The 19,936-nt window shown below is 44.3% G+C and overlaps 1 protein-coding gene across 4 annotated transcripts in view; it reads right to left on the reverse strand.

Moving 5' to 3' along the window:
* The window catches only part of MYO1C (myosin IC), a 50,512-nt gene that overhangs the window by 15,919 nt on the left and 14,657 nt on the right, over positions 1 to 19,936 (reverse strand). For 2 of the 4 annotated variants that reach the window (XM_082068355.1, XM_082068356.1), the window contains exons 2-3: positions 2,574 to 2,729; positions 1,856 to 1,971 (exon numbers count right to left, since the gene is read on the reverse strand). In XM_082068355.1, the coding sequence (XP_081924481.1) occupies positions 1,856 to 1,971; positions 2,574 to 2,729 (272 nt within the window). Of the gene's footprint in view, positions 1 to 1,855; positions 1,972 to 2,573; positions 2,730 to 11,203; positions 12,175 to 13,433; positions 13,773 to 19,936 lie in introns of those variants that run through there. The other 2 variants (XM_082068358.1, XM_082068357.1) reach the window with 2 other exon arrangements.

The following is a 19,936-nucleotide window of genomic DNA, read 5'->3' on the forward strand; positions in this document are numbered from 1 at the left end:
TTTTCCTTTATCTTCTCTTTGCCTCCCCACGACAGACCAGACAGGATCTCATACCAAGAACCACACACACTTTTACAACACCAAAGAGCAGGAGGATGGGTCTGACAATGGTGACAATCGCTTACAGAGAGAGAGGAAAAGAACCAGACAGAGGCAATGCAAGAGGATAAGAGGAAAAAAGAGCATTACCCTTCAAAATGCACCCACATAAGGCCTCCATAACACTTTCAGCTTTCTCACATGTGGTGATCAAGCACGTATCCTGCTTCATACACTTGACAACCTTTTAGTAGCTTTTTTTTTTCTTTTTTAAACTCTCATGCTGTGAAATTAATCAGAAATAATCACACTAAAATAACAGCCATGGCCTTCACAAGTCTATTAATACTTGGTGCTACGGCAACACCAATGAGCTACCTAGCAACACAACTTGCCCCACTGAAGTTATCAAGTCCTTCTCTTCCCAAACAAATTATGTCTCTGAAGTATTTTGAAAACAGCTAAATAAATGTTAATTTAATTTAAATTCTCAATAACAAAACCCACTGTTTTTCCAGTTGGAGCAGTACTGGTATTTGGGACTGCAGCTCTCAAGGGTTTACTTATGAGCTGCAGGTTTTACAATTTCTTATGGGACTAATTAAAGCAAGAAAGAGAACAGCCTAAGGAATAATCAGCTACTTTATGGTGTAAGTCACTTTGTGTAGCACACACAGGAATGAAAGCAGAGCTGCTTAGTGCTGCACGTGGGCGCCGCCGTCACGCTCAGTCCAGTGCCCACTGCACACAAATAAAAAGGCAGCCACAGTCCCCACGATTTTCCAGAGTCACCAAATTCTCACCCCAGGCAGGTTTCAATTCAGGGCTTTTCAGGTTTCATTGTCCCCCATATAGGTCCACACAAAACGCCTGAAACACTATTAACCCCACATTTTTCTCATAATAAATACAACTTCAAGTGTTCAGGCTTTCCCAAGTACTGGTGTTCCTCTCCTCTCTGTGCTTGCAGCGCATTCTGTTTTGCTTACTCTCCTGGGCTATGTGCCAGTAATAAGAAACAATCCAAATAGTTCACTCAAAAATAATATCATTTACTCGTCCAAGACCTCTTTAAAAAACAAAAAGACGAAAAGAAAAAGAAACCCACAAAAAAACCTCCAAGAGGTGCTCAGGATTTGGCCCTTGGTCCTGAAAGAAAACATTCTGGAGCCAAATGTCCTCAGCTCTCAGTCATCCTTCTCTTTCCGTCTGACAAAAAAATTCAAACGCTTCCAAAAATAACTTTAAACCTCAAACTTCTTTTTTTCTTTTTTAAAATGGGAAATTGGGAATGCTCACCAGGCCAGACCATGTAAATAAATACATTCCTTGTTCCAACAGGCTGGTGGTATCTTAGCAACAAGGGAAATACAGATAAATATTGGTCAGGCAGTAACAGCAGAGGTAGGAAAGAACCCCCCACACATGCTCTTTCCCCCGCTCAGCCCCGCGCTGGCCGAGCGATGCAGCAGTGGGGAAACTCGCAGCCGGGACACACAGACCCCAAGTAACCCTGGAACAATGAACTCCCGCCCTGCCAGGGCTGGGTGAGCAGCGCTGTTCCTCCAGCCAGGAAGGAACCAACTCCCTTTTCCAAATACTGCTCTTGCAAAGGCAACTCATCCTCTTTGGAGAGGAACAGGAATAGAAAGAGCCGCACGCCACACCCTCCGAAGGATCCTTCGTAACCCCGTGATTATTTAGTGCTGCATCTGGGACAAGGAGAAAGTCCTATCTGCTTGTTTTCACATGTTGTTCTTGCACACGCCTGCGTGGGAACCGCACACACCACACTGTTCACCCACAGGCCACTCACAGGTGAGGAGAAACTTCATAGAAGCTGACGCCGCGGTACCGCTCCATGTTCTGTTTAGTGTAGATTTCCAGTTCCTTGTACGGATTAACGGACACCAGAACCGAGCCGATGTACGTCTGGAAAAAAGAGAACACAAAGCACAGAGGTTACAGAAGGTCTGGCAGCAGATCCTCCAAGAGCCCAGACTGCTCTGAAGGCCGTAAATTGCACTGGGGATGCTGTCCAGGGCTTCCAAAGAGGCCAAGGGTGCTGAAGAAGTGACCTCTGAGGGCAGTGAGAGTGGCACTGCAAGAGTTACGCTAGACACGCTGTCCTTGCTGCATAAACAGCACCTGCAAAGGGGTTTAGCGCTTCTAACAAGCAAGATTACTGGATTATTTCTGATGCACCATTTGGGATCAAGTTCAAACCCGGGGTTGCTGAAAGCCCGTCACAGAGTAAATTCATGAAATCAAAGAATAAGGTGTGAGTTGGATTTTCAGTGCTGGCAAGACCTGTAAATGCCAGCAGACCTCAAGCAGAGCGCTGCAGATGAGTCCCTGCACCTGTTAATGTGTCAGTATCCCAGACAAGTTCTGACACAAGAAGCTGCGGTCTGTTAAAGCCAATACCATCTCCAAATCCAACCGCAGAGCCAAGCCATGGTGTGTCTTCTACAGCAAATACTCAAATTCAGGTCACTGGTGAACACTTTGCCTTCTGTTGCTCTGCTACTCACATAGATCAGATTCTCCTTGAAGCGCTTACGCAGATTTTCAATAAACGCTGCTTCGCTGGTGAAGTTCTCAAGCAGGACGAAATCCTGCACGCCGACGCGGTCGCGGGCCGTCAGAGCACTCTCCATGGTCAGCCGAATTCCGTTCGTCCCCGCTCCCTGCAGCAAAGAGCAGAGGAAGTTTGGGATGTCTGTGGCTTTGTGTGCGGCTCAGTGAGTCCATGAGAACCATTAACCACAATTACCCATGGACAACTTATAAACAGGAGAGGATATCAGAACAGAATAACCCCACTACTGTTGAAAACACTAGTCAATGTATACTAACACTTTATCAGTTGGTTTATGCTAATTGTTTTGATGAAGACAACCAGCATTAGGGAAAAGTTATTGCTGAATTTCCCATCACTTTAAAGGAATCGATCGATACAACATGCATTTCATAAAGAGAATAAAAATACTATTTCCTTTCCCAGGCATCTTTTAACAGGAGTGAGACTGAAATGCGTTCTCTCTACTTTTCTCTCATTTTATAACGGGAAGTCATTTGGAGGTAAGGAATCTTTTATGACTAATGATGATTCATCTCATGAGCAAACAGCTCCACGTTGCTGACCAATTTAAAAGCTTTAGCAAGATACCCAATGGAAGAATTCTGGGAAAATTCAGAACTAATGAGAAACGGGTATTTCTGCACCCCACGCCACTGAATTTGCTCTGACACTAACATTTATCCCATGCATCAGAGAACTCCCATTCCCTAACCCTCCTTTAAAGGTTACATTTTCAATGTCTGCTGACTTCTTACTTCATTCAACCTCATGTACTAAAACCGGGAGAGGAAAAGTCCACCAAGTGACTCAGTCGCTACTTGCAGGGAAAATTTCTGCTGGAGGCAATTAGACCTGGCAGACAGACGATGTACGAGGCACAGGAGAGACGCTACAGAAATCACAGACAGGAGATACAACGTATTAAACCATTTGCCTCACATCTGTCTGCATTTCCTTATCATATCCCTAAATCCTTCTTACTTCGCAAACTCCTCACAGCAAGCACCCTTCTCCTAAATCATCTCCCTAAAGCACTAATGCGTTTCAGAGAATCTGTTTTTATATTCTGGGATGTTGCCATCACGGGCACAACCGCCCCTGGAGCTGGTTCCTGAACGTGCTCACGCACTAATTGCAATACGCAGGCACCCCGTCCTATAGCGATGTTATTACACAAATGGGGAACGCCGGACCCCTGCACAATGATGGAGGCGATTTGGCTGACTCACGTTGTCAGGCAGCTCCTTTCTGATCCTTCTCAAGATATAATAGTGGTCAGAGCACGGGGGCTGATGGCATGCAGGGAAAAAAAATACAAACAACCTCGGTCAGAAGAAAAGGAATTAGTAATAAAGGCAAAACCCACTGAAATATAAATTTGGGGGCGAACAGGTGAAAATTCCCTCACTCTGCAGTTGTTTAGACACATCAATAATTTACAATGCAGTTTTGCCTATTTCTGTAAGTTATCATTGGCTTCCTTCCCAAAAGCCCAGTGCCTGGGCATAAGTGATTGCATGAAACGAGCAGCTTTCAGAAAGAAAAATCAGTTCTTATGACTTGCTACTAGGAAATCTCAAATACAGATCCACTCTAATGGCTTAAGCAGCACAAAGAAACATCATTTCAATTCCCCTTTTTGTTTTTCCAAATTAGTTACATGGTTTGGAAGGTCTAAACTTTGAAAGATCCAGGCTGGGAGGAATTCTGCAGATAATGTCATAAGTAATGTTTTTAAAAATGCCCAAAACTTCCTGAGCTAATTCCTCCACACTTTTAGCAAAGTGCTTGTTGGTGTCTTCTACTCTTTGCCAAGGTGAAGCGGAAAGGGATAAGCCCTGGAGAAGAAAGGCGGTGAGATAAAGGACAACACTGGCAAAAGAAATAGAGATAAACCACATACTAATAAACTCTGCCTGGAAGTTAGAATGCTTCTATCAGAGCAGTGCAATCCTGGAGCAGGTGTTGGACAAAGTAATGGGAACAAAGGCAAAACCAAAAGAAAATAAGTAGTTTTCAAGTGGGTAAGTTGACGAATACAGCTTTAAAACACAGCTGCCTCAAAAATGACCGCGGAGAAACTTCCACCCTTGCACAGTTAATCCAAGTTTATATAATCCTAAAGACTTTCACAGCAAACGTCACTCAGCAGCTTCAGCAGCTCTTTCATCAGCCACCCCCGCCAAACCCATCCAGCTGTGCACATCCAGCTGTGGAAGCACCGACCTGCCCCACTCGCAGCACAGAAACGGCATCAGCTGCCTCTGGGACCGGCAAGGAAGGAGAAGCAGTTTTCTGTTTCCTTCACACATTTTCTTCTCACTCAACTCCAACCTCTCTCCATGAGAACGCAATAACAACCTGAAGTTTTCAGTTAGTTTAAAAAAAACCCACCTAAATGCAGCTTTTCAGTAATAAATGCAACCGGGTTACCTAGTCCAATTCTCCAGAATACAAACTTCAATCACAGTGTTGTACCCTTCCAAGCCCAAATTCAATGCAAATATAAACGTCAGTCATAAACCACAACTGAGCAATATGCGCTTCTCTGTGCCAGCATTTGCTTTATTGCTTATGTCCAAGTCTACCACCAACTTAAAACGTCAACATTAACTATTTGACTGCCAATAACTTCAACAGATGCAATGTAAGCTGAGGTGAAAATAAATCCTTTTCGCAAACTAGACCAGTAATGCAGAAGGAAGAAAGTGGGGAAAGAAAACACTATTTAGAAGAAAATAATCACGATGAACCATATGTTCCTACTGAATGATGAGTGCGACAGTAGGGCATTGAATAAATTAAAATAACTAAAATGTTGGTAGGCAGACATCAAATCTGGTGGCTGTAAATTAATGCTAGAAAACCCAGTCTGGGGGGTTTAATATGTTACCGTAAAGCTAATTAGCCATTAAAGCAGCCTGCCCACGGACAGGATTGGCTCCCTCGGTGTCTTTGCAGTGGATGGATTTACCTCTGCCAAAGCGCCTCCAGCTGACGTACAATTCATTTGCGACATCCTCTGCTCTGTGCTATGCCAGAGATCAGCCTGGAGAACCCTCAAGTCCCTGGGGCAGGGAGGGTTTTTCCACATAATGAGGAGAATACAGGCTGTGAGGGTCTGATTCGACCCTTCCTTGTGAAAATCAGTTTTCCCTGGAGCTGCTAAGAGTGAGCAGGGTAGACAAGCTGTTCTGACAGTGAACGCAGGCGAAAGGAGCATCCCGCTGGTCCCCCGCACAGCTGCACCCCCTGGCCTGCCCTGCCTCCAGTACTTGTGCAATAAACTAGACTGGAAATCTGACATGGATTAAAACTAACTCATTTTTATAATTTTTAATTATTTTAATCCAGGTCTTCTCCCACACTGGTTCCACACATCATCACTTGCAATGGCAGACAGATGTGGTAGCACGAGATTGGGAATGGCAGTAGAGATGGGCATTTTTTTGTTGTTCCTGCCATTTTTAAGTGCTTGTGAAACCACCAACCAAGGGATGAGTCTAACGGCTCATCAGCACCAAACTGGGACACGTCCCCTCCTCTGGACTTTGCCTCCCTGGCACGTGTTGACACAAGTACCTGTCTGTAAGTTGAACCCGTGTTGAAGCCAGCAAAGCAACGACCAGGAAAAAAAAGGAGCTGGTAGCTTTCTGGCAACACAGGGAGCTGAATCACCTTCCCACGGGATCAAGGGGAACGTCAGACCCAGGGCGAGGAGAACAGGGAGCACAGGGGCCCTTCTGACAGTAACAGGTCCTTGAGTCAGCTCTGCCATGCGCAGCTGCCTGCAGGAATCACAAGGACCACGCTTAGGTTCCCAACCTTTTCAGGATATACCATGCTAAGGCCACACCCGACGCAGGCTGCAAAGAGGGAGTTGCAAAAATCTGAGCAATCTCCATCTGCTCTTGGTGCCCGTGGGCACTGGAGTGCCTGCACCTTCTCTCTCAGACTCACTTTTCCTCCCACACTAAAACCACTGTCCTGGTGGTCACTGCTGCTGGAGTGAGCACACGCTGACTTTCACTGTGACGTTTCTCAAACCCACCCCAAGGTGCAGTTCCAAGGGACTCATTCCCACACGATTTTAACCCACTCTTGGCTTTTAATCTGTTCTCCAGAGCCATCAGCACAAGAGTGGCTCACTGCCAGGACAGGAAAAGTTGTCACTCCTGAACGGTAGGGACCAAGCCAGTGCAATTACCCAAGCGGTACTACTTCCACATGCCTTTTTCTTCCGTGTGATTAAATTTTGGGAAAGACTTTGAGCTGGTGTACACTGGTGCTGCTCAATGCGGCCTGCAGAGCCAGGTTTACGTTGGCCGAGGTTCCAGCCTTTCTTTATGTTCATGCTACAGAGTCAACAAGACCAGAAAATACCCTTCACAAATTGCTCCTGGAAGTTCAAAAGCACTCAAGACTATACCAAAGAGTTCCCTAAACTGCACTAGTTAAGTCTCTGACATGCTCTTATGAAGGTGCAAACAAACAGTTTTCTTTTAGATGATGCTAAATGCCGAAGTATGAGACTTTCCTCTGCTTAGGACACGGAGATCTAATAGACCTATGTTATAATCATCCGATTTAGGAAGAAAAGTCACACAATGTGAACAAGATTCCTGCTTCTGCATCTAAAATTTATGCCTTAATATTTTCCTTTGACAAGGCACCTTTAGAAATTAGCTGGTATGTATTCAGTAGACCAGGAGACTTGCACTAAAACAACCATAGGAAGTAGGTGCCGTATGGAAAGACACAGGCATCTTTATCTTGGTATCAAGTGAAAGATGATTGATCTGCAGGTCCCACAAATAGTTACAAAGCCGGGAACGGAAGAACAGGCAAGAACCAAATATGAGTGGGAAGGGAAATCCAGATTAGATTCTGGAAGACAATAAGAAGTCTAAAGCAAGAATGAACTTCTTGTGGGGAGGTGGCAGTTAAAAAGCATTTGTCTCCTGGATTGTATGACATTCTTCACTACCATGCCAAAGCTGCAGGAAGGAAAGAAATAAATTCCTCTGATTTCTACTCCGCTCTACAGCCTGGGAAAGGGTTTGGACACGGCATGGGCTAGACAGCAGAGCAGACAGAAATCCACTGTTTTATCCAGGCCTCAGTTCCTGAGGTGCAGAACGGGATAGCTCTTCTTTCCTTTTACACGGAGAAAGCAATAATGAAAACAACCAAGGTGGCCCTGGACCAAGGGATCTCAGTCAAGCACTTGCCGCCTGCCAGCGAAACCCTGACAGACTGAAGTGTAGCCACTCAGGATCCTCCTCCCTTTTGCCACACGGAAAGTTACCTGCGCATTTTAGACACAGAAAACCCTGCTGGTCAAGAGCTGGGGTGCAAGGAGGGCTCCCTGAGAGGCAGCTCCCCATCTCACGTAAAAACCCTCTGCCAACAACCGCATGGATTCATCTGCGCTTTCCAAAGCCATCAGAGCTCAGACCATGATTTATACAACACAAATCTCATATACTGGACTTGTTTAACGAAAAAATGTAATAATAAAATGAAAAGTTTTATTTTGCTTTTCATTGTGTAAGTCCAATGAAGAGTGCAGCACCTCCCCCAAGGTGGTAAGTTGTTCTGAGCAGACAACTTGAGAAAAATCAGAACTGTCAGACCAAATGGGATCAAACGACACAGACTAGTAGAGTTAAAGGGAAGAACTTCAACTTGCAAAAAAAGTTACCATGTCGGCAGCTGCCACTCAAAGACCATTTATAGCAGAATCGGTTTTTATTCTTGCTTCTTTTAGAGCAATACATCGCCAGCAAAGGAATGTCTGCAGTCAGGGGGCACTTGCCCAAGCTCAGGACGTGGTTCTCCCTCTCTGATACTTCCCTCCTGATCCTAAAACACACGTTGAATGGATTTAACTGGAGAATACACTATTCAAAAATTATATTAAGGAGAGAGAATTGCCACTTCCTTGATTAATTTCTGTAAAAAAATACATTTTGAAGTCTTCCATATTTTAAGTAGGGACAAACCTGAATACATTTAAGCATAAAATAATCTGAAATAAGTAAGCAAGCTTATTCTGCTCTCACAAAGACTTGCTATATGCCTACTAGCAAATTGCCTAGAAGTATAAAGTTCTTCTTCACTTTTCAAGCTACAGAACCATTTAATCTCCCACCCTAAAATGCAAAGCAGAATGGGAAATGTGAGCAGTGTATCACATTGTGTGCATTATTTTAAGTATCTATTAAATGCATGTAGGTTGTGGGGAGTTAGAACTGTGAAAACAAAAACTTAATCATTAAACAAGTGGATATCACTGCAATTATGACTCTTAATATATGAAGCAATGGCATTTGACATGTGCAACATTTAGAACAGTAAGAATCCATCTCTAAGGAGCTCAAATGTAAATTAGAAATGCAAATTATGATGGATCAGAAACCAAAGAAAACCATGGAGATTTGCATGGCAAGCAAGTAATAAAATTTCTTCAGTGTTTATAACATAATTATATTTTTCTATAACACTCTTTGGAGAGGAGGGGAGAAGGGGAGGTAAAAAGAGAAACAATTAGTAGTGAGAAGAAAAAAGTAGTTATAAGAACTGATTTGAAGGAGAAGAAAAATGTTTAGCCCTAAGAGGGGATGCTATTTCAATCAACAAGCTAAATATAAAATAGCAGTAAGAAAAATGAACTGGGCAAACCAGAAAGATCACCAAGGCAGGAAAAGTAAATACACTGAATTTCTATATTTAGGGAGCTGACATTTTTGCTCCTGAGCAGATGACCCAAGCTGTTGCTAGTTAAAAGATGTTGCTGATTCCAGTATACAGAGCAGTACTACCTGGGCCAGGAGCTCAAAGGCCTGCGCATCCCACCACGGCTTCTGATGGCACAAAAAGCAAAAACCCACATCACTGACGTTGCAAGTCAGTTTTGCCATTGGCTTCCAGACCGAGCAGGTGAGAGGGGAGCAGAAACTCAAACCCTACAGATAAGAATCACACATGCACGTGTTCCCCCTGCCCCCCAGCTTGCAGCAATGGGATGCTGACGCCGTGTTGTTATTCTCTGTTGATATCTCCTGGCGTATTCCCCTCTGAACACACATCCCTGGTGTATTCCCCTCTAATCGCACCCGTCCTTCCTCCCCTCACTGCAGGTCTCACACCGTTACTCCTGCAGCACTTTGCCCTTCCCCACACCAAACACTCCCACCTTCTCTGCTGGATTCCACACACCCCACACAACCATTTCAGACCACTGCCTCTTTCCAAGATAATAAAACTTCCCAAACAGAACAAGCTCTGCAGTGCATTCCCAGGGCATGCGAAGGGCACTTCCACACCCACATGTTTTCTCGGAGAACATCAAGCACCACCCAAGACAACATCGCCGCTTATCGCACTCTCACGTATCACATCTAGAGCCCTCTCTCTCCATCCCCGGCTGTGCACAGGTTTGCTGGCTCCTGCAATCCTCCATGCCCACAGAAATCCAAGCACGAGCCTCTCCAGCAGCATCATCTCCAGCTTCAAATGCGCTGCTGGAATTGGGCAGGTCCTCCAGAAGCTCTGCGCTTCCCTTCATCACCAAGACCCTTTCTCAGCCGGTGGTCAACACTAGACTATTTGGGGAAACATGCAAGGATGTCTAGATCGAGCAGGTATGGGACACTCCAGTCCCATGCTAACTCTTCTTCAACAGTCAGAATGCTTAAATTTACAGACACGACATTTTCAAACCTACTCTTCCTAAACTGGGTTAGTTCACCAATTAAAGCCTTGAACATTCTTATCCAGACAAAACCCCACATACATTGTTTTTGGTAACGTTCCCTCATTCTGGACCTCAACGTCTTCCAGTGTCAGTGAACTCTGTGGCCCAATTATGCATTGTATGAAAATAATCTTTGCATCTCTTTGGCAACTTTTAACTTAATGTCCCTCTTCCTATGTTGCAACACAGGAAAAGAGAGCTCACAATCTGCCTTTTCTGTGGCGTTATTGTATATTTTTTCCCCTCCTCTCTTACTCATCTCTTTTTCCAGGTAACAATCCTAGTCTTCTCAACATTTCACCACACACTCAGTTTTCAAAGCTCCCGGTGGTTGTCCTGCAATGCAGTACGCAGACCCGGGCTTTCCAGTTGCTGCTAAAACACGGACAAAGTTTTGCTAAAGTAAATACAGCCTGGAGGAACTGAGTCCTTAAAACAGGTATTTCCTGCTCTTCCCCAGGGTGGCAGTCACAGAGAGAGAAGCCCATGTCCCTGGGAAGGACACAAGCAGATCCCAGCACCAGTGCCGTACGTTCACATCCTCGTGTGCCCCTTCCACCCAAGCAAAAGCTCCACCCTTTCTTCTCCCCCAACACAGAGCACGGATTTCCCCCTTTCTTCCCACCTTCTCAACTCCCACCTGGGTTTCCTCCTCAAAACCTGGATCTCCTGGATAACTTCCCAACAAAAAGGGTCTTTTACAAAGCAGGCTGAAGCGTTTCACTTTCCTGCTGAGACCTTGAACATCTATCTCCCTTCTTCTCAAGATTAGATACACATCCGAAGCTGCAGAACCACCAAAACAGTTAAGTAAATCTTACCGCGCCTCTGAACTTCATTTCTGCCTCCTGCCAGCTCCCACAGCACTTGCAGAGACTTAGTTTACGCTGCTACAAAACGCAGGAATCTGAGGACAAGTTCTCTCTTCTGTCAGTTGCCTTTTTTCTTGTTTTTTTTTTTCATGACATTTTCGGTGCGGCCAGAACTCCCTTCCCTCCCACTGGTTCCTACTGGAGCACCCTGGAGAGGGCGTTTTCCAAGGAGAGGGAAAGGAACTCTCCTCCCCTCCCAAAGAGGAGAGCCGAGGAGCACAGCTCAGGAGAGGCAGCCCAAGAGACAGGGAGTCCGCTGTCCCCTGCCTGCGGAATCCTGCTGCCCAGGGACAGGGAAAAACGGAAATAAAAGTAATCACAGGCGCTGGAAAACCTGGTGCAGAGCCCGACATGCAAACCCACAGCAGACAGGATGCGATATGCTCCCTTACAGCAAGTTTTTGCACTGAAGCAGCAGCACTAAGAGGCTCCCTGAGCCCCCTCCCAACTCACCCCAACCACAGCAAAATCTCCGGGTCTTAAAATGATGCTTGTCACTCTCCCAGCAAATCAAAGGACCACAGAGACCAGGGGTAAGATACAGTTTGCCTTGTCTGCCCTTGTGAGGATTCTACATCAGCAGTATTTTATTCCAGACAGATTTTGAGACATCCACCCTCAAAACACCCGAGGTCCTTATCACAAAATAACCTGTGGTAAGAAGTTAGACGCTCCCTTGTAGGACACCATCAAACCACCGCTGCTTTAGTCCTTGCAAACAGAAGGAGAATGTTCACCTGTCTCTGAGGCCATAAGGGTTTGGTCTCACACAAAAACATTAATGGCTACAGCTACACCAAGAGCATGGAAAACCAGCGCCACCCAGAGATAAGGGCATTCTGACCAAAATCAAAATGTCTATGCAGCCTTTGCTACCATTAGGTGGAATATGAAAGGACGAGAGGCAGGCTGGAATATGGGACATTCCAATGAGAGATTAGGAAATTTTTTTCACAATCAGTGCTGTCACACACTGGAACAAGGGCCCCAAGAAGTTGTGAAACTTCATCCTTGGAGCTATTTGAGACTCAACCAGATAATGCCTGAGCAACCTGATCTAAACCAGCCCTGCTTGGAAGTGGGGTTGGACCAGTGATCTCCACAGGTCACTTCCAACCTAAAATTATTCTATGATTCTATCCATTATTTTGCTTCTCAGTGGTCTAAGCTATGTGTCCATCCTAAAATGAATTACCAATATAGCAATAAAGCTATAGATCTGTCACAGACGATACATTGCCCTGGCACAGAGCCCAGCCAAAGTACACTACTCTTCAGGTTATTTCAGGTCACAAGTAGCTCATGTAAGAGCATGCAGAGCAGGAGGAGAGTTCTGTCCCTCCATTTCCAAGCAGTAAAAAAAATCAGTCAGCCATTTGATGTGACTCATAGCGGCTAATGAAGAAGATGCATGTGTGTCTGCAAGTGTCCCCACACAGATAATCACAATCTGCACAAAGCATATTGCCACCCATTCCTCCATTATACCACCCCTCTAACAAACTCCTCTCTTCAAGGGATCTGTAATACGGGATTCTACAATTAGCCAAGAGCATGGAAAATGGCAAACTAGATGCAGGTTCATCCACAGCAAAAAAGGCACCACGCAAACACATAAAGGCAAAACAAGTAACTTGCACCTGCAGTTAGGAAGGCTCAAACTTAGTCTAACGCTACAAACTCCTCGGCTGAATTTGCAGAGGTCATTTGCTCTAAATACATGTGGCCACATCTGCACAGGGCAAACATCCCCCTGATCCTAATTTTCCACCAGAATCTTATGAAAATTAATGGTGACATCATCTTTCCTGCTGTGCGTCACCTTCTGAGACTACTGCAGACTCCCTCTTGCATCTGTTCAAATAGTTCAGAAATGTAGGTATCCCACTCAAGTCACTATCACACAATGTCCGCTATCATCACCAGTTCACTGCCGTACACAGGTGAACAGAGGTGACAAACGGACTTTTGTCACCATAAAACTCTTTTGCAGGATATTATTTTTATTTTCTTAAGTGGGGAAGGCTTTCTCATGATCATAGGATAACAGAAAAAAAGCTGAAATAAACCAATTATCTTTCTCTAAGGTCCAAAAAGCCTCTTGAAGTGCATTAGACTCAGATCAGATCTGACCGCAGGACACCAGGCAGCACTACTGAGCAAGCCCTACTGTACATACCTGCCCAGAACCAACATTACAAGCACCTCAGATGTTGGAATCCATTTAAAGTGGTCCCTTGTGACAGCCATCGCTCAGATTTTGCAGCACCAACAGGCAGGTTCTCTGACCACTGAAAACACACATGAAATCATTCCAAAGCTCAACCGCTGATATTTCGTGACTGGCACTATCTGGAGCCTGCTCTCCTTAAAGGTTTGGCTTGTTTGGGTTTTTTTCTTATCAAAATGCATGCTCTTCAAATCCTATTACAGAAAGGGTAAAGTCAGGCTTCAAAGTAAAAAGATTTAAATCAAAAAGCTACTTGCTTTACTTGAAAGCTTTTTAAAGTAAAACAAGACAGTGCGTGGCCACTGCTCGGACAGGAGGCTATTTAAAGCCCCAGAAATGCAGCGGATGATGGTGGTGGTTCGGTGCAGCACTCCTCTCTAATTAGCTCTGACCCAAGGCACTGATCCCAGAGATCCTGCGCTGTGCTGGACGTCATTCGTCACAGGAAGAGGGTGCCAGCAGTTAGAAGGGTTTGCGATGAAGCTTGGATAACGCTTCTTAAAAGAGCTGTGGTACCGACAAGCTCTTCTGCCCTCATTAGATTCCATTTTGAAAAATTATTTGTAGTACCTCTCAATTCTTGCACAACTGTCTGGCATGATTTTAATTCACTTCTTATCATCAACCAGCTGAGGATTTAGGTGAATTATTAATGGAAGCAGCCTCAGGACACGTTTCAGAGGTGGGTTTAGCATTGGCCTGTTGCGGGAGCACAGGTAAAAATCAAAGGTAATCTAAGCTACATTTCCAAAAACAGAGCCACAACAGCCATTACTGAATCACAACAGCGAGCCCGGAGCCAGGAGTTTTCCAGGTATAATTAGAGCTGTAGCCTGGCGGCTCTAGACCTTCAGGAGGAGAATATGTAAGTTCTCCATCATAATTTCTCAAATCAGTCTAGTTGTAGCCAAACAACAGAGTCAATAAAATTCATGTTATAATTTTAAGTTACGTATTAGCACAGAGTTATCTTCACATTAACAACCTGATTTTTCCCCTAGTTTGCATCTCCTAATGCTTCTCAGAACACATCTCATCACTGGAAATGCTACATAAGAAAAGAATATAAAGAGCCCAGTATTCAGAAGTTTCTTTTTTTACACATTTCCTTGCTTTTTTATGCCGGTGAATTTTTTTATTTATTCACTGGGAACACCTTTACTCAAAATGTTTTGTTTGTTTGTTTTTCTGTGGTCAAACTACTGCCCAGCTCTTGTTGGTGAGGAAACACTCGTGTGTGGGCCAGCCTAAAATGGGAAAGAAAAAAATATAATTGGAAAGCAGAGATAACCAACATAATTTAAAAGATCTTGATCCCAGACAATTAAGGTGATAAAACCAGGCTCTTCCTTCCCAGCATTAGAGCCCAGCCCTTGTCTGTGATTTGTGCTGAGGACGGCTGCCTATGTCTGTGTCACCACTACAGGCAACTACAGGCAGAGGTTATGAATCAAGTTTTCCAGGCCTCACCAGCTAGAAGTGACTCACAGACCTGGATTAGAGCGCTGGGATCGCTCTGCTCGTTGCTGATAAGCAGCTGATTCCCTGCATACAATTTCGCATTCAAAGCAAGGGGACTGGAAACCTTTCCTGTCGGCCCTGCTCCGACCGGCTGGCAGAGCCGTGCGTGACTCGCTGAGCGACACCCGCGAGCAGGGGCTCTACTGAAACAAAACAAAACAGGAACCTGGCCCCACGAAACCGGCACCAACAAACCAGCCTTCCCTCTGCTGTGCAGATTGCACTGCACAATTTAAATCTGGAGGTAAGAGGCGCTGGCTTGGGTTTTGCTATTCAAAAATCAATGTGGATCGCATCTACGTTATTCCAAAAGCTGTCAAGCTAATCTGTCAATTGCATTTCTTTTTATTTCTGGATTTTTATAATATTCATTATTTCTGCGTTGCAAAAGAACTACAGAATAACACACATTCCATAATTAGAAAGCACTTGGCAAGGATACCATGGGAAACAAACCACCCCAAACAGGCCAGGAATTTGAGATCCCTTCCTCTTGCAGGTCTTAAATGAAAAATAGAAATGTCTTTAACCTATCACACGTGTCCTGCAGTGCAGACTATACTGATCTAAAACGGATTAAAATGCCTAAGAAACCCTATAGCAGAAAATGAAGATTCTAAAGAACATTTGGCCCATTGCTTTGGAAGAAAACCCTGTTTCAGCAGAGAATGAACATTTGACTGCACGATAACTGGATAAATCAATGTCCTGTTAAAGAACCAACACTAAATATTGTAACAGGCTCAATAATGAGGCAGAACCTCTTCCCCGTACCATTAGCTTCTGCTAAGAATTGTCTGTTTTCTAACCTCTAAACCTGTATTAATGCGTCTCCTCTTTCCCCATGCAGAGAGTAGCCAGCTGTCCCCAAAACAAGTAGCTGGGAACAGAAGCCTGGACACAGGACATTGGTCCTCAGAGACACAATTCCTCCTCAGCTATGAACTTGCAGACCTACAAAGGTTATATCGAAAGCCCATTATACTCACTCAAAAGGTGTCTCAAGGTGGCAAAGTTCCTTAGTTTTACCACACACTTCATGACATCACAAATTCTCTGAATTCTCCAATTTTGTGTGAATGTGTTTGAACAATTAGGGACAAAAGCTTAAAAACATGATTGGTGTGGCTAGAAGGGTTAAAAAAACAGTAGACAAAGAATATGTAAATTATTATTTTGGATTCTAATTTATGCTTTGTAATGCCTAAAACTGTCACTACTGGTTTTGTTTGTTTCAAGAAAGGTTCAACAGTGAGAACACTAAATATGTCTTCTTCCCAAGCTCAGTATTTCACAAATAAACAATAATATTACCAAAAAATGATGATGGAGATGCACACCTCTCCTTGGACTCCAACACTTTCTCTGTAAGTGCTATTCACCCTTTTGATACCTCCGACGATAGACGGGTTTGAGAAGCGGCAGATTAAAAAGCACATATGCAGCACTCGTATTTAGTTATGGCTCCCGCACACAGACAATAATTCTGGGGCTGTGACGTGAATGAAAACCAAAACTGGGTTAATCTAACAAATTAAGATAAATTTTCCTCGTCGTCGCTCCCTGCTGAACCAGTGAAACAGAAATGGATGACTGGCTTTGACAGCGACTGTCAGAACAAAGTCCCACTTTATAACTACCAGATGCCTTCAATATGATGCCGGTTGTTCTCCCGCGTGCGGCTCCTCCTGCCCGGTGTCACAGCTCTCGGTTGTTTTACAGGACTGCAAGGCAGTCACCTCTTCAGCTGATTCTACAAACACACCCCACCCATTCTGAATCCAATTGTTGAACTGACTTCAATAGCAAAGAGTTGAAAAACAACACTTAATTCAGCTGGATTGCTTTGCCCTTCCTTTGATAGGATCATTTTAAGCAGCTCCCCTGCAGAGTCCGTGGCAAGGACAAGAAGAGCTGTTCTGACAGAGCTGTTAATGCAAACAGCCTGACTCGTTCAGCTGATGTGCATTCCTCCCAACTGACTTTCTAAACAGTCACTCCCAGTGGCAGGACCTACATCTTCCTTTTAAGGGGAAAAAATGTTTTCACAGGAAAAATTAAGTGTTCAAAGCCTGTGCATAACTCTGTGCTTCCAGTGTCCAACCTCTCCTTTAAAAACACATTCCTGGTGCACGTAAAATGAGAACTTCTCCCTCCTTAGTATATAATCGTTCCTCTTTTTTAACACAGCCATTAGCTTTCTATTGATACTCTGGCAGACCCAGGTGAAATATCCTGTTGCACCATTTTTCACACAAGCCAACATAAAAAAGAGAGTTTGTTTTCCAAAGCATTTGGACGACTAAGTCCGAGAGAGAAAAACATGGCTGAGAAAGAGCAGGCAGAACTTAGAGGCTTTACAGCTCACATTGGTGGCTGACAGTTCCTATTCCTCCAAACTTATTTTTCTGCATTTCTGAAAAGAGGCTTAGTGCTAGAAAGGGATTAAGACTGGAAAGCATATCATAACAAAAACTTCTTGTTCTAGCGACACTAGATAAGGAAAGAGTGAACACTGGTGCTTTGCCTGCATGTTAGATGAAGGAAACAGGATTTCCCTCTGCTACTCCCTGAGCAAGATCCCAAGGAAATGTTTCTAATAATAGGAAATTACTATATAAGGCCAGATCAGCACTAAACTGTTTGCAGTCTGGAAAAGAAGAACGTACAAGAGCACTGAGGAGGGACACAACTAGCAGAGCAGGGCTCTTCACACATCAGTATTCTCCGGGAAGGCAGGACACAGTAACCTAATGTTCCCTTCCATAGAAATGGATATTTAACAGCATTTAACCCAGGACTCGTCTCTTCTGAGCACAGAGGGGCTTCCCCTGCAGCCCAAACCAGAAAACTCAATGTACAAATTAGAGCTGCTGTGTCCTTTTTCTATCGTGCCCTTGCTTTTTCTTCACAGGAGGAAAAAGAACAGGCTTTTAAATCTACAAAATAGCACCTGCAAAGCAGAGCTGAGCGCATTTCTGATAGGGAAAGGGCAAGAAAAGACACAGTCACGTCCCAAAGCATGACGTGGCCAGTGCTAACACAGAAGGAAGGCTGGCTGCTCCCTGACCTGCCCTTCCCCGGCAGCACATCCACAGAGCACGACTGCTGCATTTTGTGACTGTACAGCTCTCTCACTCGTTTTAAACTGTAAAGATGTTGGGCGCTTGTGGAAGGAGCCATTTAACTTAATTTTCAAAGTGCTCCCACGTAATTGTACGCGCTAAGGTCTCGCAGGCCAACAGTTCCAGCAGCACTTGTGCATAACTACAATAAGCTGTGTAGGTCTCAGCAGAACAACTCCAACACCTTTCATTGTCTTTTTACCAGCACTTTTTACTGTCACTTCAGCAGACGCAAAACCTGCAAGCCCAGTTAAAGCCAGATTTTTCCTTCTTCTTACACGAATGAAAGGGAGTTCCTACCACAATGCTCACAAAGACCTTAGGACAAAAGAACTGGCACATTTCCCTGTGAGCCCCAGTGAAGGGTATCTCTCCATCTCTGCTTTGTCTTTGGATAAGGCCAGAGCTCTCATCTCCCAGCGCAGAGAAGCCTGCTGAGCAAACACAGTCTGACAGTCCCATCGCTGCCACAGAAATTAGTACAATATATATTCCTAGATGGGTTTAACACCCAGACTTTTTTTTCCTGACAGTTTGTGACAAAATGTACAAGCAATTTCATATCTGTAGCCCTGCAACATCCTACCTACTGTCTAGAAATGCAGCCCCTGCGTAGTTACACACCTTCTAGAGGGATCTGAGGCCAAATCCCAGGCATGACTTTCAACATGTTGGCTGCTAAGACATCCCTGAGCTGAAATGGTCCGTTTGCCCCAGCAAAGTTAGGATGAGAGCCTTAAAAAAGACAAGCTAGGCTACCCTTACCAAAGACTCACTGATGAGACGGTAAGACAGAGTTGTGACAGCAGAAGCACTATTCCACACAGCCCCGATGAGAACACAGCTGAGATTTATTAATCCAACTCCCTGTGCTGTTCCAGAGGATTGCTGGGGTGTAACCAGGCTCTCAGGTACATTCTTCACCAGCTGCTCACACCTTGCCCTTGGCCCCATAACCCGGCCAGAAAAGGGTGTGCGCTCAAGGGTGTGTTAAGCTTTCCAGGGCATATAGCAATTCTGCCCCAAGAGGATGTTTCATATTCAACTTATCTTTAGGGACATCTTTCTGAAGATTTTTAAACCGACCCTTAATTTTTGTCCAATTAGATATTTCACATTCTTGCCTGCATAGCAAGAGGGGAAACAGGGGCAGGCAACAGAACCAGTAAACATAAGTGGTTACAACTCTCAGAGAAAACCAACTACAGGAAAGCATTTTAGATTAAATACCCTTATGTCTCTCCTCTCATATAATAACTGCTGCATAACAATTAAAAAGCAAATCAGGTTTGTTCCATACAATGTCTATAGGTTCCTTAGGGAAAAAAAACCCACAACATGGCAATCTGCAGGTATTCTTGCGACATTTCCTTCTGGTGCCAGAAGCAGGTGATACCTGGGAGAAACAAGTTCTCATTCATTTTCCTTCTGGGTGTGACACTTTTTTAATGCAAACTTAGCAATGCTGTAAGCAAAGTACAAACAAGCGAGTGCAGCCAAGATCTGTGAGCCCTGAAAAAGGGCACAGTCAATGTTTTAGACATTCAAACAAGTGGAGTAGTTTTTAATTTGATGACTTATAAGTGTAGCATTTACAGGCACAATTTGTACTTCTACCACTTTTTTTTCTCTGTCCCAAACCAACTTAGTTGGCCTAAGGCAGGCGGTTATTTTGGGGCAGTGAAAAGTTATAAATAAGTTCTAATAAAACTATTAGGAATACATACGGTACTGAACTTCTTTCAAACCCTTCTTTGTAAGGGAACAAAGAGCACTTTACATTTATAGTGATGGCATAAGTCCCCT

Source organism: Streptopelia decaocto (assembly GCF_964273445.1).
Source record: "Streptopelia decaocto genome assembly, chromosome: 18".
Taxonomy (NCBI): Eukaryota; Metazoa; Chordata; class Aves; order Columbiformes; family Columbidae; genus Streptopelia; species Streptopelia decaocto.